Genomic DNA, 20,768 nt, shown 5'->3' on the forward strand with positions numbered 1-20,768 from the left:
AGTAACTTACTGAGACCCTGTCTCAAAAAATAAAAAAAGGATGGAAATGTGGCTCAGTGGTTAAGTGCCCCTGGATTCAACCCCTGGTACCAAAAATAAGTAAATAATTAAGTAATTTGGATTATATTTAAGTCATACTATAATTAAGCATGTTTCCTCTAGCTGCCTAAGAACTATTTTAGTTTTACTATATTGTTTACTAGGAAAAGCATTCAAAGTCCCAAATTGAAAATCAAATTAAAATACAACTCAGATATCATTTGAGCACAGCTACTTTATAATTGAAAATAAAACATTTTTCCATTTTTACTTTTTTTTCTTTAATGGAAATTGTATTTTGTACATCCTAGAGAAATTTATTGTGACCTTTGAAAATGAAAATATCAGACATATAGTAGAAGCATTATTTATAGATACATTTTTAAAATTATACATTTAAAGGGATTATTATATCAATCAGGGTTACAAAAAGGAAAGAATAAGTTCAAAGGGTTGAACTGCAAAACCTATTTGCCAAGGCAGAAAGGACATCAAAGAATCAAGAAGGAATGGCCAGGTGCCCAGGCCCTAACAAGGGTGAGAAACCATTTGTACAGGGCAGGGACTGTCCAGTAAAGTCTTTTGCCTTGATGGAGGTAGCCGCTGTCAAGGGGAAGGCAAGGTGAGATGCTGCACCTCTCCTCTCCTGTGTCCTCCTTGTGCATCCCAGTAATGGAAGCCAAATGGAAGCCCCATAGCCCGAGGACCCCAGGACTCAGGTGTTGCTGTGGAAGAAGTGAATCTAGGGGTCACAAAGCAAGGCAGAGAAAGTTGGAGGATCTGAAGGGCAGGGAATAACCAGAGCAGACGCGTATATTTTAAACTGAACTCACCTTTTCTTTTAAGAAAATTGGTTTCTATTCTCTTTCACCTCTGTACACCTCATCCCACCCGGGTTCTCTGACCACACTTACGAGGTTATATTTCTCATGACTTGTCACTTAGATTTTTTTCTAAATGTTGATGATTATAAGGAATGTTTTTAAGGAGGCTACTTAATTTCAAGGAGAAAATGAACATATTGAAGGCAGTGCTGGATAATTCTCACACACATATATATTATAGCTGTTTCTACTGCCATTTCCTCCTGCTACGACAGTGTAGTTCCGCAAGCATTGATTGCATTTCTGTCCCTTGCCAGCCCTTTACTAGGTTCCCTAAGAGTCATAAATGAAGTGGCAGACTTAGTGCTCTCTGCTGTAGAGGGGAGGAAAATATATTTATGGAGCAATTATTCCTAGCAAGCACGGTACAGCCATTATGCCATTTAATTCTTACAGCTGGATGACAGGGTGTTATTGTCTACTTTATACACGAAGAAACCGGAACTAAGAGCATTTTAATAAGTTGCCTTAATATCAAAAAGCTGGTAAATAAATGAGTTGGAGTTTGAACCCTTGTCTCTGACTCAAGACTCACCATTTATCCATTCGTTCATCCATTTGACAAATATTTACTGACTACTTACTATATGCTAAGCACAGGAGATATAAGCCAAATAAGAGATGATTCCTGAAGTAAAGCAGCTTCAGTCTCCTAAGAACCCTATATGCCTTGGTGCAAAGCTCACTGATCATTCATTGGTCTCTACTCTCTCAGGAAAGTAGGAAATGGAGTTTGACTGCTAAGAATGAGCAGGTAGGTGGCAATTGAAGAGGGGGATTGAAGAGATAGGTGTCTAGGAGGAGGGGGCTTATAAATAAAGATAAAAATAGAAAGCACTGTTAGATGAACATCTATGGGGACTTAAGAATACAAAACTTCATCATTAGTTTTCCGAACCTTGTTACTGGCCATTCTTTCAAAAGTTCAAAAGTTTCTCAGATGAATTAAGCTACACCCTTGTGAAGACTTTGCCACAAGTTCAAGGTTAGTTGAGGCTGAGATGCAAAGATGATCCTCAGGGTCCAAGGCAGGTGAACTTTTCTGCAAGTGACTGAGTGGAACTCAAAAATAATATTAACAGATCCACAAAGCAAGTGGGGCCAGAGTCAGAGAGATGATACTTGGTAGTTCACTGAGACCCTACTTTTGCTCCAGGCAGTCTTGACCTGGGGCACACTGGTCACATCGGCATGTGTGAGATGCCATGGGGCTCTCTCAAGTGCAACTTTCATGGGGCTTGGGAGAGGACCTGAGAGGGGTAATCTTTGGAGTTGTTTTTTTTTTCTCGTTGTTTTAGCTCTCTGGTTGTTTATCCACTGAAGGTCAGTATATTTCCCACAGTATCTCCAGGTCTTGTCAAATTACAATTCTCAGTAAATGTAAACTGGCAATTAAAGAGAAATCCACTAATTTTGTGTCTACATTTATGAGTCACTTCACTAATTGTACATTGCATCACTTGAGTGTTAAAGATGTGACACACAGAGCCATCAATGTGATTTCATTAGAACAAAGCAAACTAAATTATATGCTGTGCTAGGCTTAGAGAATTTTCATTATCTTGTGGTGGGAAAAGATGAGAACTAAACAAAACTTTTAGTTTTGTTCTAACCTTGCTCATGTGCAATGTTCGAGATGGTTGAACTCATACTTGCAATCGCAGCAAGCAACAGAGAGGGGCTTGGAACATGTAATTTGGACCAATTCTAAAGAAAGGCTCTTCCAGTCCTGCGAATCACACCTGCTTGAAACCCTCACTTCCTTGTTCTGCAACTGGTTTCTCCTGGTTTTCCTTCTTTCTCTCCGAATTTTTCTTCTCTGACTTCAATTCGTCCATCCAGTTGGGCGTTTGCCAAGATTTGTCCTTGAGTTCTTTGTTCTTTATTCTCTTTCCCTTATTTTTTAATTCTTCTGATATCATGGTCTCAACAGATAGCTCTGCATAATTAATGCCCAAATGTGTACATCCTTCTCTCTTCTAAGTTTACCTTTCCATTGCCTGTTATATATCCTGTTGCCATCTCAGATACAGCTTAATTTATATCCTAAACCTGTGTCTTTTCCCATAAGTCCCTCTCTTTTGGAAGTGTCCTCACTAGCTGTGGAAATCTGATTCTCCCTTCATTTTGCCATCTAAGTACTTGTGGAGGTGTGTTGAATTCATCTCTCAGGTCACCCTAATGACTTTTCACCTCTCCTCTGTTTTTTCTTCCCGTGTTGCTATTTTACCTCAAGCTTTGTTCCCTCTGACCCAACATTTGAAAGATGTGGATTTCCTGGACACTTGAACTCTCTTCCAAGGCTTAGTGATATTATTCCCTACCAGACACAAGGCAGAATTTCAATCCAGAATGTGTATTAATCAATAGCATTGTTACTTGTATCTACTTGAAAACTCCTTCCTTCTTTTTCAAATGCTAACAAAAAAGAACAGTGACCTGTATTGTTCACTTTATCAAATTCTGTATGTTCATACTAAGTATTTTTATTTATTAATTTTCAGGAAAAACACAAGGGAATACTTAAAATAGTTATTGGTATATTGCAGATATCAAACCTTTAAGTATGTTATTATGTGTTAGAGCCCCAAACTGAGCTGATACAAAAATCATTTTTGTAATGGTTTTTGACAGAATCTTGATATTATGGTCTCAACAGATAGCTCTGAATAATTAATGCCCAAAATGTGTACATCCTTCTCTCTTCTAAGTTTATCTTTTCATTGCCTTTAATAGAGATTATTAAATAAAGACACAAAGTTCCCCAAACTCCAAACATCTTTTAGTGCATCCTTGAAAAAGGAAATCTATATGTATATATTTGAGTTACACCTGAAAATTTCTGGGTGTGGAAAGAATAAATAATTTCGAATGAGAAAAGATTAAATTTCCATCTCCTCTGTAATTATATTGCATATCATATGCAGGAGGAGAAGACCTAGGAAAGTTTAGACTTACATGTGTGGACCCAATGAAATTGCCCTTGTCATTACAATTCCAAGAATTACAACTGTTAAAATTGTAGAAATAAAGGAGATCTGCAAAGAAAAATGTAAAAAAAAAAATAAATAAATAAAAAAAAATAAATAAAATTCATTCTGATCTTTTAAGTAAAACAGTTTGTGTAGAATTATGCATATTATCAAGTATACTATTTTCCTGTTCCATGGGCTTGAAGTGGAAAAGCTTTTAAAAGCTCCCTTGTTCAAGAAAAAAATAACAACTTCATAATAGTATTCCTTTTCTGAAAATATTTCATTGGCCCCTGAGTTCATTGACTCTGGCTATGAAGGAGGTAAGGGAAAGGAGGAGAGGAGTGTCTCAAAGGGGGAAAGACTTGCTGCCCTGGAGTAGGGAGTGTGTTAGTCAGCTTTTGTCTCTGTGACCGAAACACCTGGAAACGTTCATTATGGCTCCTGGTTTCAGAGATTTCAGTTCATAAATGGCCAACTCCACTGTTCTGGGCTCAAGAAGAGGCAGAACATCATGGTGAAAGGATATGGTAGAAAAGCACTGCTCCACATATGGTGGCCAGAAAGCCAAGAGAGAGGAGGGGTAGAAGGAAGGGGCCCCAGGGAACATGAACCCTTCCAGGGGACACCCCACCCCCGTGACCCACCTCCTCTAGCTGTGCCCCACCTGCCCATAGTTAACACCAAGTTAGTCCATTCAAACCAGGGTGGACTGATTAGATCAGAGCTCTCAAAAACTAATCATTTCACCTCTGAATATTCCTGCATTAACACAGAGACTTTTGGAGAATACCTGATATCCAGACATTAATGGGGCATGATGAGACAGAGACATCCTAAGACAGCTCTGTCATGGCCTAGGGCAGGCAAGAGAAGAGCAATAATGTAGGATTTTAAAAACCTGCCCCAGGGGTCACATCCAGAGATTTGTAATGGTATCAATTTAAGACTAACAGAAAGAGGAGAAATAATATAAGGAAGCAAGGTTAACAAAGCCTTGACAGTTGAGGCATTATAATTAATTTAACCCTTTTAAGAAGAACCCTCCCCTGACCCAACCCCAGCTAGTGATAGTGGAATGTGTAGTCAAGGGAGGATTTAGGACCACCCATAACAAGAGCCCATCAGAGTGAATGGAGGAGGACCTAAGGGAAAGAGGAGAAGGGGATGGGACCCTGGAGTCCCAGCAAACAAGTTGTGGGACATCCTGAGCCAGAGACTCACCCTGTTGTGATCCCTGTTCCCTTCATTGTGTTATTACAGCATATGGAAAATGGTCTTTATACCTAGAGCTTCAAGGTCATAGAATTTGAGAGTTATAAGAAAGAGACTCTTCACACAGGTGAGAAAACTGAGCCTCAAAAAGATAGTGTAAAAATATGTTTAAAGACCCGAACTTTGGAGTCAAATAGACCTGGTTTGCATCCAAAATAGTCATCAACTCTGTGACCTTGGGGGAATTTGGTAGCTCTTAGTCTGATTTTCCTGATATGTAAAATGGGGAAACCACGCCTACCTCAGGGTGGTTTTTGACCTTGACCTTGGGTATGTTAGAGAATGCAACATTTATCACCAGCTGCCATGCTATATATTTTATTTATTTCTTTTCCTGTCTGTTCCCCTGACACATAGACTCCAAGAAGTTAGGGATTCTTGACTGCTTTGCTCCTGCTGTGTTCCCAGTGTCTAGAACAATGATGGAAATCACCCACAAACAGACACTGAATGATTCATGTCAACTGTTTTTCATGGTGGGTGGAATTTACTGATGGTGGTTATTGGAAATAATGCCACAGAAACAATCACAGAAAGCCAGAATGGAGTATTCAGGCACTCAAAGTACTTTCTGTTCTAATAATTGCATTGTCAAGTATTTTAACAATTAATTAATGTTCTTACTAACCACCTTACTGAAAATGTTTTATTTTTTTTCCCAGTGGAGAAAAAAATTTTCATATCTTTTACTACATTTATGCTGGTTTAGCTGAAAAGAAGAAACTGGCCCTTTACAAATTGCCCGAAAATAAGCCTCCCAGGTAATCTACCAGGTTGTACTTTCATAAGAAATATTCTCATATCCATTTAATTTTAGGTTTTTTTTTTCACTTGTCCTTGTATACTTTATTTCAGGTACCTATACAATGATCAACTCAGAATAGTACAGGACATGATGAATAACAGTTTCTATAAAGCCCAGTATGAATTAATCGAGCAGTGTTTCAAAGTCATAGGCTTTACAATGGAGGTAAGTATGAAAGACTTCTGAACTTAAAGTATCTTTCTGTCATCGCTAAGGGCAGGAGTGAGCATTTATTAAGTACTTAATACATGCCAGGTACTGTGCTAAGTGTTTACATAGCATCATTTCCTGGGGCCTTTTTGATATTGAGTCTTTGTATAATGTTTCTGATTCTTCTATGGTAATTATCCATTCAACTTTTCTTTGCTTTGGAGTTATTTGAAATTTTTCAAGTAATAATAATCAAATTTGATGGCATAAATTTGCTAGCTGAATTTTCTTATAATCTTTTAAATTTATCCTGTATCTCTGGCTTTGTTTTCTTTCTGATTCTAACCATATATAATTTTTGACCTTAATCTTTTATCTTTAATTGGGCTTACAAAGAGTCTTCAATCTTTATTTTTAAAAATGAAAAACCAAAATGGTTGGATACATTTGCATATCTTATAAATTTTTCATTATCAGTATTATTGATATCGATATTTTTCCTGTTCTTGGGGGGGATGTACCAGGAATTGAACTCAGGGGCACTCAACCACTGAGCCACATCCGCAGCCCTGAGACAAGGTCTCACTTAGTTATTTAGTGCCTTGCTGTTGTTGAGGCTGGCCTTGAACTCTCAATTCTTAGCCATTGGGATTACAGGTGTAATCTGCGCCCAGCTTTTTTACATTTTTTTTTTTCATTATTTAGAGAATACTTTATTAGTTTCTGTAATCAAACCCACGTAGATAAGACCTTACATATTTAATACAGTGCGTTACCCCTGTACAAATGGAAAAAAATTAAGTTTAACATTTCTAGACCAATATGGCTGTTAATTTCTGTACAATGCCAACTCAACACGGTAAACTGGGATACTTTTCCAAAGTTGACAGCACAGCTAAAGTTTCCAAAAATTCAAATTATCTATATATGTATATATATATATATATATATATATATATATATATATATATATATATATATATTTATATTTATATAAAAAGACCAATAATAGCAGTATGTTCTGCATCAGCAGCAGCAACAGCGTTTCCAGGTTCTGCAGTCATATGAACAGAATCATAGACACACCCAGCACACTCCATTTAAAAAAGGGGGGAAAGTAAAAAAACAAAAACAAAACAAAACCCAAGAAAACAGCAAAGTTCTGTTACTGTTGTGATACCTGGCACCATTTTTTTTTTATTAGCTTCTCAATCATCATCTGAAAAGAAAACATTCTAGAGTAACATCATTAAAAACAGCTCTGATAAAGCACGGTCACTACCACGTATCATAAAGCAGGTACGAGAGGTTTAACATTCACAGCGTATGATACAGTACTGTCCTACATCTACAATACTAGAGGGTACGATTACAAAGGCAATTATTTGAGACTTGATTCTACTTTTCCAGCAGAGGGCCAAAAGGATGGTGTGACACAGCTCTGTAAAGAAATGTACTTCCTTAGGATTTCCTTTCATTGGCGGCACAGTTCCAAGTACTCACTCTCTTCATGAACATCAGCTAAAAACCGTTAAGGGGGAGGGGGAACAAAAAGCAAAACAAAACAGCCATTGGATCCATACAAAGGTGACCAAGTGGAGGCAAGCAAGACTCAACTAGCACTTGACCAAATCTGTCATGTTTGAATGGTGAGCGCTCCATGGAAGAAAGGAGATACCCAGTAGCGCTCCAAGCTTCAGACCACAACCAAACACAGCATCATTTCAAACAGAGGCAGTTGCCAAACACTGCTCATTCAGATATGCTCAAGGATGCTGATGTCAATATTGAACCATCTGCTCACTCATTCAGTAAGAAGGGGAGATCAGTTACGACTGTACTTTGATTGTGTTCAACTCAATCATCATATTACAAAAATAGCAAGCTGCCATTTACATTTTTATTCAGTCATTTGGCTTCTTCTTTTTTTTTCCTTAAGGAGATTTATTTCCTTTATTTTTTCATTTTTCTAATTTAATTATGAAGTCTTGTAAGGCTATAAGTATATCTCTGAGTAATAAAAATTTCCTTCTGTCCTGTGGGTTGAATTTTTTGATTTTATACCAAAGTATCTCATTTAATAGGGACTCCTGAGGGCTTTTAGAGCAGCTTTCAAACTCTTCTTTTTGCAGTTTCCTGTTTGCTCTGTTGATTGGAATCCTATAATGAAAGAAAACTTCACTCTGAATGTGAAACAGTCTTTTAGATGAACATTTTCAGGAAAATACTGTGCTATTCATTGAATTTTCATAAATTATTCTCCACTCTCCTGCAGCTTTAAACAGGTAATGTGTCTCCTTGAGAAGTTTACTGAGATTCCTTGGGTTATCAGATCTCTAAGAGAGTAAGCTTAAAAAAAAGCCAATTCTCTTGAAAATTTTAGAAAATGTTACCAGCAGGATATAAAATGTGGAGATGATGATAGAAGTGAAACTTTACAAAATTAATTCCAAGTATGTACAGTGAAGTTATTGAATCTCATCGTTTTGTAGTCTGCTTTTAGGGTACTGTTAACTCCTGTCTTAGTCAGCTTTCCATCCCTATAATGAAATGCCTGAAATACTTATAAAGAGGAAAGGTATGTTTTAGCTGAAGTTTTGATGATTCTAGTCTATGAATCATCAAACTGTGATGCTTCATTGCTTTGGGCCTGTGGTGAGATGGCACATCATGGCAGAAATGTGTGATGGAACAAAACCCACTTATATCACAAAACAGGGATTGAAGAAAGAGAGGAAGAAGCTAGGGTCCCACAGTTCCCTTCAAGGACTCACCCCCAATGACCTAAAGACCTCTCACTAGATCCCACCTCCCTAAGGCTCTGTGACCTCCCAGTACTGCCACCCTATGGACCAAGTCTTTAACATGTGGGCCTTTTGGAGAGAGAGAAAATTCAGATTATAGCAGTTACCTTCTAAAATAGAAGACTGTCAACAATAATATTTAGTCCCGTGATCCATTTGCTTGTTAGACAGTAATATTTCTAAAGACATAATTGTTCTTGGCATACAATAAAGTTTGCTGCCAAGAGGATTTTGTCCAAATATAGAACTTTTGTCATTGCAGCTCGAGTGACAGATGGCTTCCCAGTCCTGCCTTGTCTTTGAAAGCTTTAGCTTCCATCTTGGGTATCTTTGATACCCACCTGAGAAACAATATTCTCAAAACTTTGCTTCCAGGGAATGAGTGTGATCTGTGATCTTTACCAATTGGTTGAGGCTAGAGAAGGACAGATAAATGTGCTTTTTTCTTTTTATTCAGAATTAGGGCCCCACCTAACAGGGGAGGGTTAGGTCAATCCAGGGTGATCTTTGTCCACAGTGTTTCTAGAGATCTCCAGCAATTCAACTCCCCAAGGCTAACATTACAACTCAGAGATATTCCAGGCAGATCTTTGATAAAATAAGAATACATAAGTTCAAAAGGAGTCTCATTTATTTTTTAATAGCGATTAATGGGGGATTTTTGAAAGATTTTGTTTTATAAAGTTGGAAAAAAAATAATGATAGCACAGACTGACTTCTCTAACTGAAGAAATGAGAAATCAAAACAACTATGAAATGAACGTCATTGACTAAGGATTTAGACAGTATCTCCAACAGTGACTATTCAGAGTAATCTGATATGTCATAGGCAAATGAAACAGCTGTGAACCACTGGATTTTTAGGGTAAGTTTTTCTAATGTGACCCTTCTCTAGAGCCAAGAGGAATTCAGATTTGACGGGGGACTCTTTCCTGCCTGGCTATTTTATAGCCTCAGGACTTAAGAGTTCCTGGCCTGAGTTCTCAACAAACAGGGGTAACTGTTTCTAGATGAATTAATTGGTCATAGGGACAGGTAAGTGAGAGAGATTGAAGAGCCAGAAGGGACCTGGAAGGATGTTTCTAGAACCCATCAAAGAGAATTAACTCCTCTTGGGACCACAGAGAACATTTTTGTAATGACTTCCCCCAAAGAGTTCTCACTTTTTTGGCAGAACATTGTGAATCATAAGGACAAGAAGGAAACTGTTCTCTAGACCCAGTGACAAACCGAGGTTGAGCCCATTCCTAGGTCAATACTTTACTCATAGGAATTCTTGAGCTGAAGTTGAGTAACTTTTTCGTTCCAAAGTAGAAGCTCCAACTTAACCACCTTCATTTCTAAATGACACATTCTCTTCATTGATTGATGGACCTTACCTGGAGCTTTGGGCTGACAGCTGTCCACTCTGAAACGACTAAACTGAAGCTGTCGTCTGGGAAATCAATGGATCTGTGGTCTGTAGGCAGAATAGAGATGTCTGGAGCCCTTTCCTCTGCTGATGCATTAAATAGCTTTCAGGCTTTAAAACAGAACAAAAATCCATTGCTTATATAAGGCCTCCAAGGGGTTTTACAGAAGCTTTTAGATTCTGTTCTTAGCTGTAATATGTTATGGTGAAGAACTTTCTTCTAGATAGTGTGCCTGTTTCCTAAAGCGGCCAGTGTGTGAATTTCATTCTACTGTCCCTCCACCTCCTACCCAAATAAAAGAGACAGGAATGGTACAGGATGAAGAGGTGGATGTACAAAGAACAGCAGAATGTGCTTGACAAATAGCAGCCTTTGCTTGAGAGTTCAGATAAAAACGAGGAGGATTGAGTAAGAGTTGAAAAACTGAGAGATCACTAAGCATGTATGGATAGCTCATGTGCAGGGTAGAGTGGTATGCACACACTCTACCTGGCAGGAGGTCTGGTTATGGACATCATGTCATGCTGCAATCTGTTCTGTTGACCTTACCTGAGTGCCTTTTGGGAATGAGGTTTGAATTGCAGAATCTGGAGTCAGAGATGACTCTGATACATTTCAGGAAAATAGATATTTGCATTACCACTGAAATAAATGTGTTTGTAGGGACTTTAGCTCTAGAAGAAGGATGTGAACTTCAGTCGTGTGAAGCAATATGTGACCCACCATTCAGAGAATGCAGACAAGCCCCAAGAGGCACCCAAGGGTTTTCCATGTGCTTCTCTCTTCCGAACATTTTTCCATTCTTGTGCTGTAATCCATGGCCCCAACTGTCATAGGGGACCCCTTGAATCTTCTGTTCTTTTTCTGGCTCAAGGGATCAAAGTATTATCTTCCCCTAAGTTTTTCAGCACAATATAATCCTTAGATTAACTGCAGCAGAAGTAAAAACCCTCCATTTGCTGCTGTAGCCGGCAGGATGTTAGTTAGCTTAACCCTAACTCTACCCTGACCTCAACCCTTTCCTGGCATGGCAACTTCCAGTTGCATACTGCCCACTTCCCCCAGCAAAAATTCAAATTCAGTCTTTTCCATTATCACTTCCCCCACCCTAGACTCTTCCAAGCTGGTCCTCACCCTTCCCTCAGCTTATACCTATAAAGACAAACCTGTTTAAGCACCCGGAGTACCCTGGCTTAAAGCAAAGTCAATTTATTTGGGGTGCATTTAATAAAGAAAAAAAGCAGCATATGTCCTTTTCCCTACTCCTTGCTCATAAGATCTGTATTACTAAGAATAGATGCTCTTTTTGGATGGTGGCTTGGCTCTGTTGGGTGCCTGGTTAGCGGAAAGTGGGAGAAGAAAATTGTATCTCGGGGCATCTTCCAAATTGGAGAATGCTGCACATCACTTATGGCAGCCAGCCTATTTGGGACCTGTGGATGAGCCCGCTTGTAGTCCTTTTCCCAGATTTTTCTCACCAGAAGTGCTGATCTGCTTCTTACCAATCCACTCCCCCAGAGGTTGCTATCTTAGAAGCAAGGAATCATTTTTAATTGGTTTGTTTACTTCTAAGTTCCACTCATTAGAGGAAATGTTTCGCTTATATTTGGTTCAACTACTTTCTCTTGCTTAGTAGAGCAATGTTTAGTAACATTAAAATTAAACCAGTTTTGCAGTTAGCATCTACTGACAAATAGAATTCATTTCAAAACTGCATGTTCCAAATTTATACATACTCAGGGTTTATTGAACATCCAAACCTGTCTTTTAGGATAAAGGATACTGTACTAACATCTGTTTCTGTTTCAAAAGCAGCTAGATAATACATCAAGACTTTTAATCCAGTACAAGGTGACTTCTGTGGGTGCAGTGGTCTCTGAGAGTTAGCAGGGCAGACTGGCCTGGTTCTGAAACCCTAGAATTAAACTGAGTGGGTGTTTGTTTCTCTTTTATTCTAGTCCTGATTTTTTAAATGCTGTCTTTCTGGTTTCTTGGATCTGTTCTTTGTCAGTTGCTGCTTCAAATCCATTTTGGAAAGAGGCAGCTTTGAACATCAAGTGAGAGATCAGAGTTCTCACGTGATCCAAGCACAGCACTCTGCCATCTCTGCTCACATATGCACAATTTTGGTGACTCCCAGGACAGAGTCTGTCTCTCTTTCTTTTCCTTCCTGCTTTCTCTTAGGAGCATCGACAGCACCCACAGTGTATACGTCTCTTTAAACAATCCCAGGGTTTACAATCCACGTGTCATTTGTGATTCAGCATGATCCAAAGGAGCGACAGGCAAATCAAAATTAGAAGTTCTCTAAAAATAACACAAATGGGAAAACTTGAAAATCTCTAAACCACATGATTTCCTAGGCATTATCCTGCCAGAGTTTTAAAATAAGTGATTAGTCGTTCAATGACTCAACTCACTTGGAGACCATTTTTACCAGCTCATTTAGACCCTATCGTAACAGGAATTTTTGTTTTTCTTTGAACAGACTTATGTCTATGAGAATGCCCGTCATTTCTGCTGTAATTTTACTTATATTTCTTATGGTAGTCTAAAATCCCAAACTGGCATTTTTTTGCTTCAGGTAAGTCAGTTGGGATTTTAGTTAGGATCAAATAATATTTATGAAAGAGCCTGGAATCAAAATTAAATATTTTCAAGCATCATACAAAGCTCTGAATTTCCATGAAATACAATCAATTCATTTTTTAGAAATTGGTTTTGGCTGGGGTGGGAGGATTGTGTATTTTCCTTTAAGTTGGTTATTATTAATATAATAATTTAATAATATTAGTACTTTAAAAACAATAATTTGATACATAGTTGTTTTCACTCAAAAAGAACGTTAACAAGTTACAATTCTAGAATATCAAGATTCAGACAACATTGATGACTTGAAGTGAATATCAGGACCAGGGAGGCAGATGGTATAATAAAAATATCTGTGTGCTAGAGGTTCAAGATCCCTGGGTTAATGTCATTGGCACTGTTTGCCTCTGGCTGTGTATCCTTAGACTAATAACTAAACCTGTCTGATCTAAGAGGAGAGGAGAGGGATGGTTAATTTCTGAGTCATTTCTAACTCTCATTAACTATGATCTTATGACTAAAATTGAAGGCCATTTAATTTCATTCTAGTCCTTGCAGATTGCTCATGCCATTTTATTGCTTTAAGTATCAGCAGAATTCAACCTAAGAATAGAGAGCATAATATCCCGTATGTACTAACAGCTGCAAATGCTATTTACAGAGTTTCCCTTCTCTCCCATCAGTTCCTATTTGCCTGATGTGTGTGAGCTCTGATAACATCCGGACCCCAAGATCCTCCTACCAAGACTGCCACCTCTGTCTTTTCTCACTGGGATCATCAGTACTCCACTGTCCCAGGACTAGACTGAGTGGAACCATGTTCTCCAGGGAGGGAACCACCTTGTCCTGATCCATGGTGTACTCTCCCTGCTGGCAGGTCCAGGAATGGTCCCTTTCCTACCACTCCCTCATGTGCCTTTCAATTAGGCATCAAGTGTGGATTTCACCAAAAGGACCACGTGCACCAGCCTCCATCTCCCCAGCTCAGGCTGTAACATCCATGAGGCAAGGGCGTTGGGCCTTCTCCAACCCTGGGGTTGTGCCATTTAGAGAGTGAACTGACTTTTAGAAGAAAACAGCTTGTCTGTATATAAGATTCTCAACAAATCCAACTGTGAACTCAGGGTGCAAAGCCTGAGGCCAAAAGAAGGGGACGTTTAGATGAAAAGAAAATTCTGAGGAAGATAATATAAGATTAAGATCATTATAAACTAGTCTTATGTTAAATGAGACAAATAAAAGAGAGATTCTGTTTGAAAAGTGGAGAATATTGTACTGTCACTTGACTGACACAAAACAAAATAGTTTGACAAGCATTTATTGAGTTCCAGATGTCTACCAAGCCCTGAGGCAGAGATGAGAGATGAATTAGTCGGTCTCTATTCTTAATAAGTTCATAGTCTGATAGACGATAAATACATGAGGCATCATTGCATAATTTCAGTAAAGTGTAGGCAATTCTATGGTCTCAAACAGAGAATTTTATAGAAACATGAATTTTAGGGTTAGTCAGTAAAAGATTTAAAGGCATCATGTGAAAGACATGGAAGAAAGGACAGTGTAACCAGAAACAGGTATGGAAAGAACGTGGAAGTCATCAAAGGATTTTAATGACTTCAGTATATTAATGACTTTTAAACCAAGTATCTGTGGCATTTGGCTGGCTGAAAATGTGAGATAACAGTAGTTGGAAATGAGAACAGAGAGACAGGCACAAGAAGATGCAGAATTCTCCTCTGCATGCCTCTGTGAGGAGCTGGAACTTGATCCCTAAGGGAAGAGGGCCCATGGAAAGATTTTAATTGGAGACTTAAGATGCCTTGATTTGCCTGCTAGAAAAGAAATCTCTCTGAGAGCCTTGTAGAGGATGGATTGGAGAAGGGCAAGACCGGAGGCAAGGAAACTGGTTAGGAACGTAATTCCAGAGGCGAGTGTGTGCACCGATCATGTTTGTGAATCTGAACCTGACCTTGAACATCATGGATAATCATGAAGCGAAGTGTAGGCTGTTCTGGTAGTTTTTAAAAACGTTTTAATTGATTCATTATAGTTGTACAGTGATAGTTGTTTTTTGCTGCTCAAAGAAGTCACATTTGTACTCAAAAAGGACTATTTACAGTCACTTGTATTTACTTAATTCAGTATATTAATGACTTTTAAACCAAGTATCTAGTTTTTTCCTTGAGCTTGAAAGTTCTGCTTAGATTACTTTTTATTCACTCTGACCATGCTGGCTTACAAGATGGATAAACACGCCCTAAACGTCCTAATTATTTAACTAACTCTCTGTAAGCACTTAAACTTATTAACCCTGAAAATCTAATAATTCAAAATTATTAATGTAGTAAATCAAGTCACCTTAAACACTTGAAGGCAATTTCCAATCAAGTTATGTTATATTTTTCAAATTAAAACCATGTCACGTCAAATAAGCATTTAATTTTAAGTCACAAAAATTATCAGATTACTATGTCTCTGATATTTTTAAAGGTTTCAAGCCTTTCAAAGTAAAAGAAAATATTCGCAATTAGATATCTTCTTCATATATTTGATTAAAAAAAAGCATCGATCCTGTATTTGTTTTCTAGGGATGCCATAACAAAGTATCACAAACTAAGTGGCTTTAACAACAGGAATTTATTGTTGACAGTACAGGAGATTAGAAGTCTGAGATCAATATCTCAGCAGGGTTGGCTTCTGAGGACTGTAATGGACAATCTGTTCTTTGCTTCTCCTAGTGGTTCTCTGATGACCTTGGCATTCTTCATACTGTATATGTATCACCCAGCCCTCTGCCTTCACCCATCTTCACACAGTATTCACCTTGTGTGTCTCTCCTTTATGGGGTATTTTTTTAAAAGGACATCAGTCCTGTTGGAATAGGGACCCAGCCTACTCCAACATGACCTCATCTTAATTAATGGCATCTGCAGTGACCCTGTTTCCAAATAAGGTCACATTTGAAGGCTCTGTATCTTAGGACTTTAACATATGAAATATGGGGGACACAGGCTAACCCAGAATGGGTATTATGAACTTGACTTAATTCAATACTTCTTTTCTTACTTTTATATTTTCCTACTGTGGGGATCGAAGGCTGAAAGTTCAGGACCTTTCTTTGGGACAGGGAATTTGAGACTTTGTCCAGGGTCTAGATCCTGATTATTCATATGACAGTTTCCCAACCTCAGCACATTTAGGGCCAGATAATCCTTTGTTGTTAGGTCTCACTTGTGCAGTGTTGGTCATTGAGCAGCATCCTTGACCTCTACCTGCTAAAGGCTAGTAGCTCGAGATACCCTAAAATGTCAACTGTTTCCAGATATTCCCAAATGTTCCCTGGGGCAGAATCATTTCTCCCTCCCCACCACCTCCAGTTTAAAACCACTGCTGTATAGGAATTTAATCCAAGTCAGAGGTCTTGATTATTTCTCAGAGCTGTGCTCTGTCCTGTCTGCCAGGAGTCCCAAGTTCTACATTTCAGCGGTCATTTAGCTGTGTGACCCAGTGTATCACACACTCTACTAGGCATCTTTCAGGTATCATTCCTCCCCAGTGTTCATCAGAGCCTCTTTGAACAACTTTTACAAAAATTTGGGTAGGTAGGATTTGAAATTCAATATACAGACAAACATCTCTACCATTTGTATTTAATCATTGCTTATGCTTTCTGATGAAATGCCATATTTTTTCTGCACTTCAGTTCATAAACAACAGCTTTATATTCATTGTATTAATCACATCATTATCAGAAAAAACATATTTTCAAATTAAATTAGACATAAAATAGAACCATATCATAATATAATGAAAATAGAAATCAACAGCAAGAAAAATAATAGAAATCAACAAAATCAGAAATGGGGAAAAATAGGAGATATCACTTAGAGACACTTTTGAAGTCCAGAGGACCACTAGAAACTATTTTGAAAATTTACATTCCAATAAGCTGGAAAATCTAGAAGACTTTGATAATTTTTCTGGATATGTAGGACCTGACCAAATTGAACCAGAAAGACATAGAAAATCTAAATAGACTATTAACAAGTAATGAAATTGAAACCACAATTAAAAGTCTTCCAGTAAAGAAAAGCCTGGGACCAGATGGATTCTCAGCTGAGATCTATCAGACTCTTAAAGAAGAACTAATGCCACTCTGTCGCAAAGTATTTCATGAAATGGAAAGGGAAGAAACATTCTGAAATACATTCTATGAAGCCAGTTTAACCCTGACACCACAAAGACGCATCAAGGAAAGAAAGCAATAGACCAAGGTGGACAAGGCTGTCCACTCTCAGCACTTGTGTTCAATATAGTTCTCCCAACTCTTTAGGCAAGAGGAAAAAAGTAAAGAAATACAAACAAGAAAAGAAATCAAACTATCTCTGTTTTCTGATGACAAGATCCTATATCTAGAAGACCCCAAAAAAAATTTCACCAGAAGATTTCTAGAGATGATAAATGAATTCAGTAAAGTAGCAAGATACAAGATCAACCTTCGTAAATCAATAGCTTTCCTATATTCCAATGGCAATTCATCTTAGAAAGAAATCAGAAAAACCATCCCATTGACAATAACCTCAAAAAACAAAAACAAAACCTTGGGAAATAATGACCAAGGAGGTGAAAGATCTCTACGATGGAAACTATAGAAAACTGTAGAAAGAAATTGAAGAAGACCTTAGAAGATGGAAAGACCTCCCATGTGTTTGGATAGGCAGAGTTAATATTGTTGAAATGGCCATACTACCAAAAGCAATATACAAATTCAATGTAACCCCCATAAAAATACCAATGACACTCTTCACAGAAATAGAAAACATAAACAGTCCTTAAATTCATCTGGAAGAATAAAAGACCCAGAAGAGCCAAAGCAATAGTGAGCAAGAAAAGCAACGCAGGAAACATCACAATACCTGATCTCAAATTATATGACACAGATACGGTAACAAAAACAGCATGGTATTGGCATAAAAATAGACATAAAGACCAAGGGAATAGAATGGAAGACACAGACACAAACCCATGTACATACTCACAGTTATCTGATATTTGACAAAGGATCCAAAAACATATGTTGGAGAAAAGAGAGCCTTTGGTACTAGAAACACTGAATAGCCATATGTGGAAGAATGAAACTAGATCCCTGTCATCTGGCATAAAAGCCAAATCACCGTGGATTCAAGACTTAAGAATTAGACCAGAAACCTTTTGATTGCTAGAAGAAGAAAACAGGACCAATACTCCATAATATTGGTGCAGGCACCAACTTTCTCAACAAGACTCCCTAAAGCTCAAGAAATAAAACCAAGAATCAGTAAATGGGATGCCATCAAATTAAAAGCTTCTGCACAGCAAATTGAACAATTAAGAACATGAAGAAAGAGCCTACAGGATGGGAGAAAACTTTGCCGGCTACTCCTCAGCAAATAACCAGAATACATAAAGAATTCAAAAACCTTAATGCCAAGAACAACAGATAACCCAACCAATAAAAGGGCAAAAGAACTAAGCAAATACTTCTCAAAAGAGAAACACAAATAACCAACAAATATGTGAAAAAAAAATGTTCAGAATCTCAAGAAATCAAAGAAATGCAAATCAAATCTACACTAAGATTTCATTTCCTACCTGTCAAGAATACAAATAATAATAAATGCTGGTGAGGATGTGGAGAAAAGGTACATCCATGTATTTTGGGTGGGACTATGAATTAGTACAACCACTCTGGAAAGCAGCATGGAGATTCTCCAAAAAACTAGGAGACCCAGATATCCTACTACTTGATATTTATCCAAAAGAACTAAAGTCAGCATACTATAGTGATACAGCCACATCAATATAGCAGCACAATTATAGCAGCACAATTCACAAGAGCCAAATTAAGGAACCAGACCAGATGCCCGTCTGTAGATGAATGGAGTAAGAAAAGTGGTGTATACACACAGTGGAGTTTTACTTAGTAGGGCATTTGGTAGTAAATGCATGGGAATGGAGAACTTCATGCTGAGTGAAATAAATCAGACTCAGAAAATAAAGGGTCAAATGTTTTTCTCTCACTTGAAGAAACCCAAGTAAAATAAGGGAGAAGAGGGTGGGGGATCAGATATCATAAAGATATAAAGATGTTCAGTGAAGTAAAAGAAGGAGACGGAGAGGAAGGGAGGAGGAACTGGAAAGGGGAGGAAATGTAGAATGAATTTTAAAACATCACACTACATGTGCATATAAATATACCACAGTGAATTTTGCTTTTATGTAACTGTGTAAAGCATCAATCAAAAATAAATGAATGAGCAAAAGGAAAATCAATAGAGTAGAGGTAGGAGAATGCGGGAAGGGGGGAAAAGCAGGGGCACCCAGGACTGAAATGGAGCAAATTGGATTCCATGCATGTATGTTTAGCAAAATGAACTCAACTATTGTGCATAACTATAATTCTCTAATGAAAAATAATTACTTGAGTCTCTTTGGTGATGGTCAGCCACAGAGGTGATGCGTTGTTGGGTCACAGATAACTCAACTGCTCCCTTGGTGAAGACCATGCCTATGACTGAGGCCAAGGTCCTTTGAGGCCCATGCATTGACTGGCAAGGCACATGGAGCCACGGCCTTGTTTTTTGTTTTTCTGGGGTTTTTTTGTTTGTTTTTGTCTTTGAACCTATAGCTTCAATCCAGATCCATGTTCTTATTATAGAACATCAAGGAGAGCCCCACAGTTCAGAAAAATTTTGCAGTCATACTCACAATTGAATAGGAATTATTCAGCATGTAGTTCTCTATAATGAATCTCTAAATGCTGTCAAAAATACAACTTTGGAGTTTATACACCTTGACTTTCTAATCTGTAATAGACAAACACACGCAAAGTTTTGAAAGAGCAGTTTTCAACAAACTGTTGAAAGGAATATTCTTATTATGGATTTCATTGAGTAAAAAAAAATACAGCAGAATATCAAATCTGTATTAATTTCTCCACCTAAAAGCCACAGAAGCCCATGCTGGTCACTTCACTGGAAGATATGCACATGACAGATGGCAATTCCTTACCAGGAGGATTTTCTTGGAAAAGTGATTCAGACCTTATCTCTTGGCATATCTATTGTTCTGCTTCCAAAATATACCCCAGTCCATTTAATCCTCTCCATCTTTTCTTTCTATTCCAAATCACCATCATCTTTCACCCAGATTACCGCAGTTGCCTCCTGACTCTCCATCTTGCCTGCCATTAACTCCGCAGAGTGGCCGGACTCATAAATGTAAAATAGAACAGAGATGTTGCTCCCCGCTTTGAAATCTCTAAGGGGTTAGTGCTGCGGTAATTAGAATAAAATCCAAACCCCAGAGAGCCCAGGTGATCTGGCCTGTGCTCACCCTTCCAGATCCTTATCATACCATTCTTTCCCTTCCCTCTCCCTCCTCCAGTTCCATGCAGATCTTCCTTCTTTGCTCAAGGAAGGGCTTAGCTCTGGTTCCCTCTGAATGTGGTAGTCTGTTTCCAGTTCCTTTCATAGCAGGCCCCTTCCCATCACTCAGGCCTCAGCTTCAGTGTCACTTCCAATGAGGGCAGCATTCCCTGACTTCCCAACTGGAAAGGCCCTTCCTGCCCACCCCCCCACCCTTGCAGTCACTCTTCATTGCGACTTTCTGTTTTGTTTTATTCATAGGCTCTTTTATGCATTGAAATGTCTTGTTTATCTATTTGCTTATTTTCTTATTGTCTCACTCCTTGAAGCCTGTACTGTTTTTCTGTCTTCTGAACTTCCAGCTTCAATCCAAATCAGTGTTTTGTTACAGAATATCAGAGAGAGGGAAATAAAAATCCTTAGTCTTCCTGC

At 38.2% G+C, this 20,768-nt stretch overlaps 1 protein-coding gene across 1 annotated transcript in view; it reads left to right on the forward strand.

Moving 5' to 3' along the window:
* The window catches only part of Myo3a (myosin IIIA), a 203,283-nt gene that overhangs the window by 95,418 nt on the left and 87,097 nt on the right, over positions 1-20,768 (forward strand). The window contains exons 14-15 of the mRNA XM_046442267.2: positions 5,833-5,931; positions 6,026-6,140. Of these exons, the coding sequence (XP_046298223.1) occupies positions 5,833-5,931; positions 6,026-6,140 (214 nt within the window). The remainder of the gene's footprint in view (positions 1-5,832; positions 5,932-6,025; positions 6,141-20,768) is intronic.

This window comes from Marmota monax, unplaced genomic scaffold, assembly GCF_021218885.2.
Source record: "Marmota monax isolate L192 unplaced genomic scaffold, Marmota_monax_Labrador192_F-V1.1 WCK01_AAM20220418_F8-fsc00072, whole genome shotgun sequence".
NCBI classification, from domain to species: Eukaryota; Metazoa; Chordata; class Mammalia; order Rodentia; family Sciuridae; genus Marmota; species Marmota monax.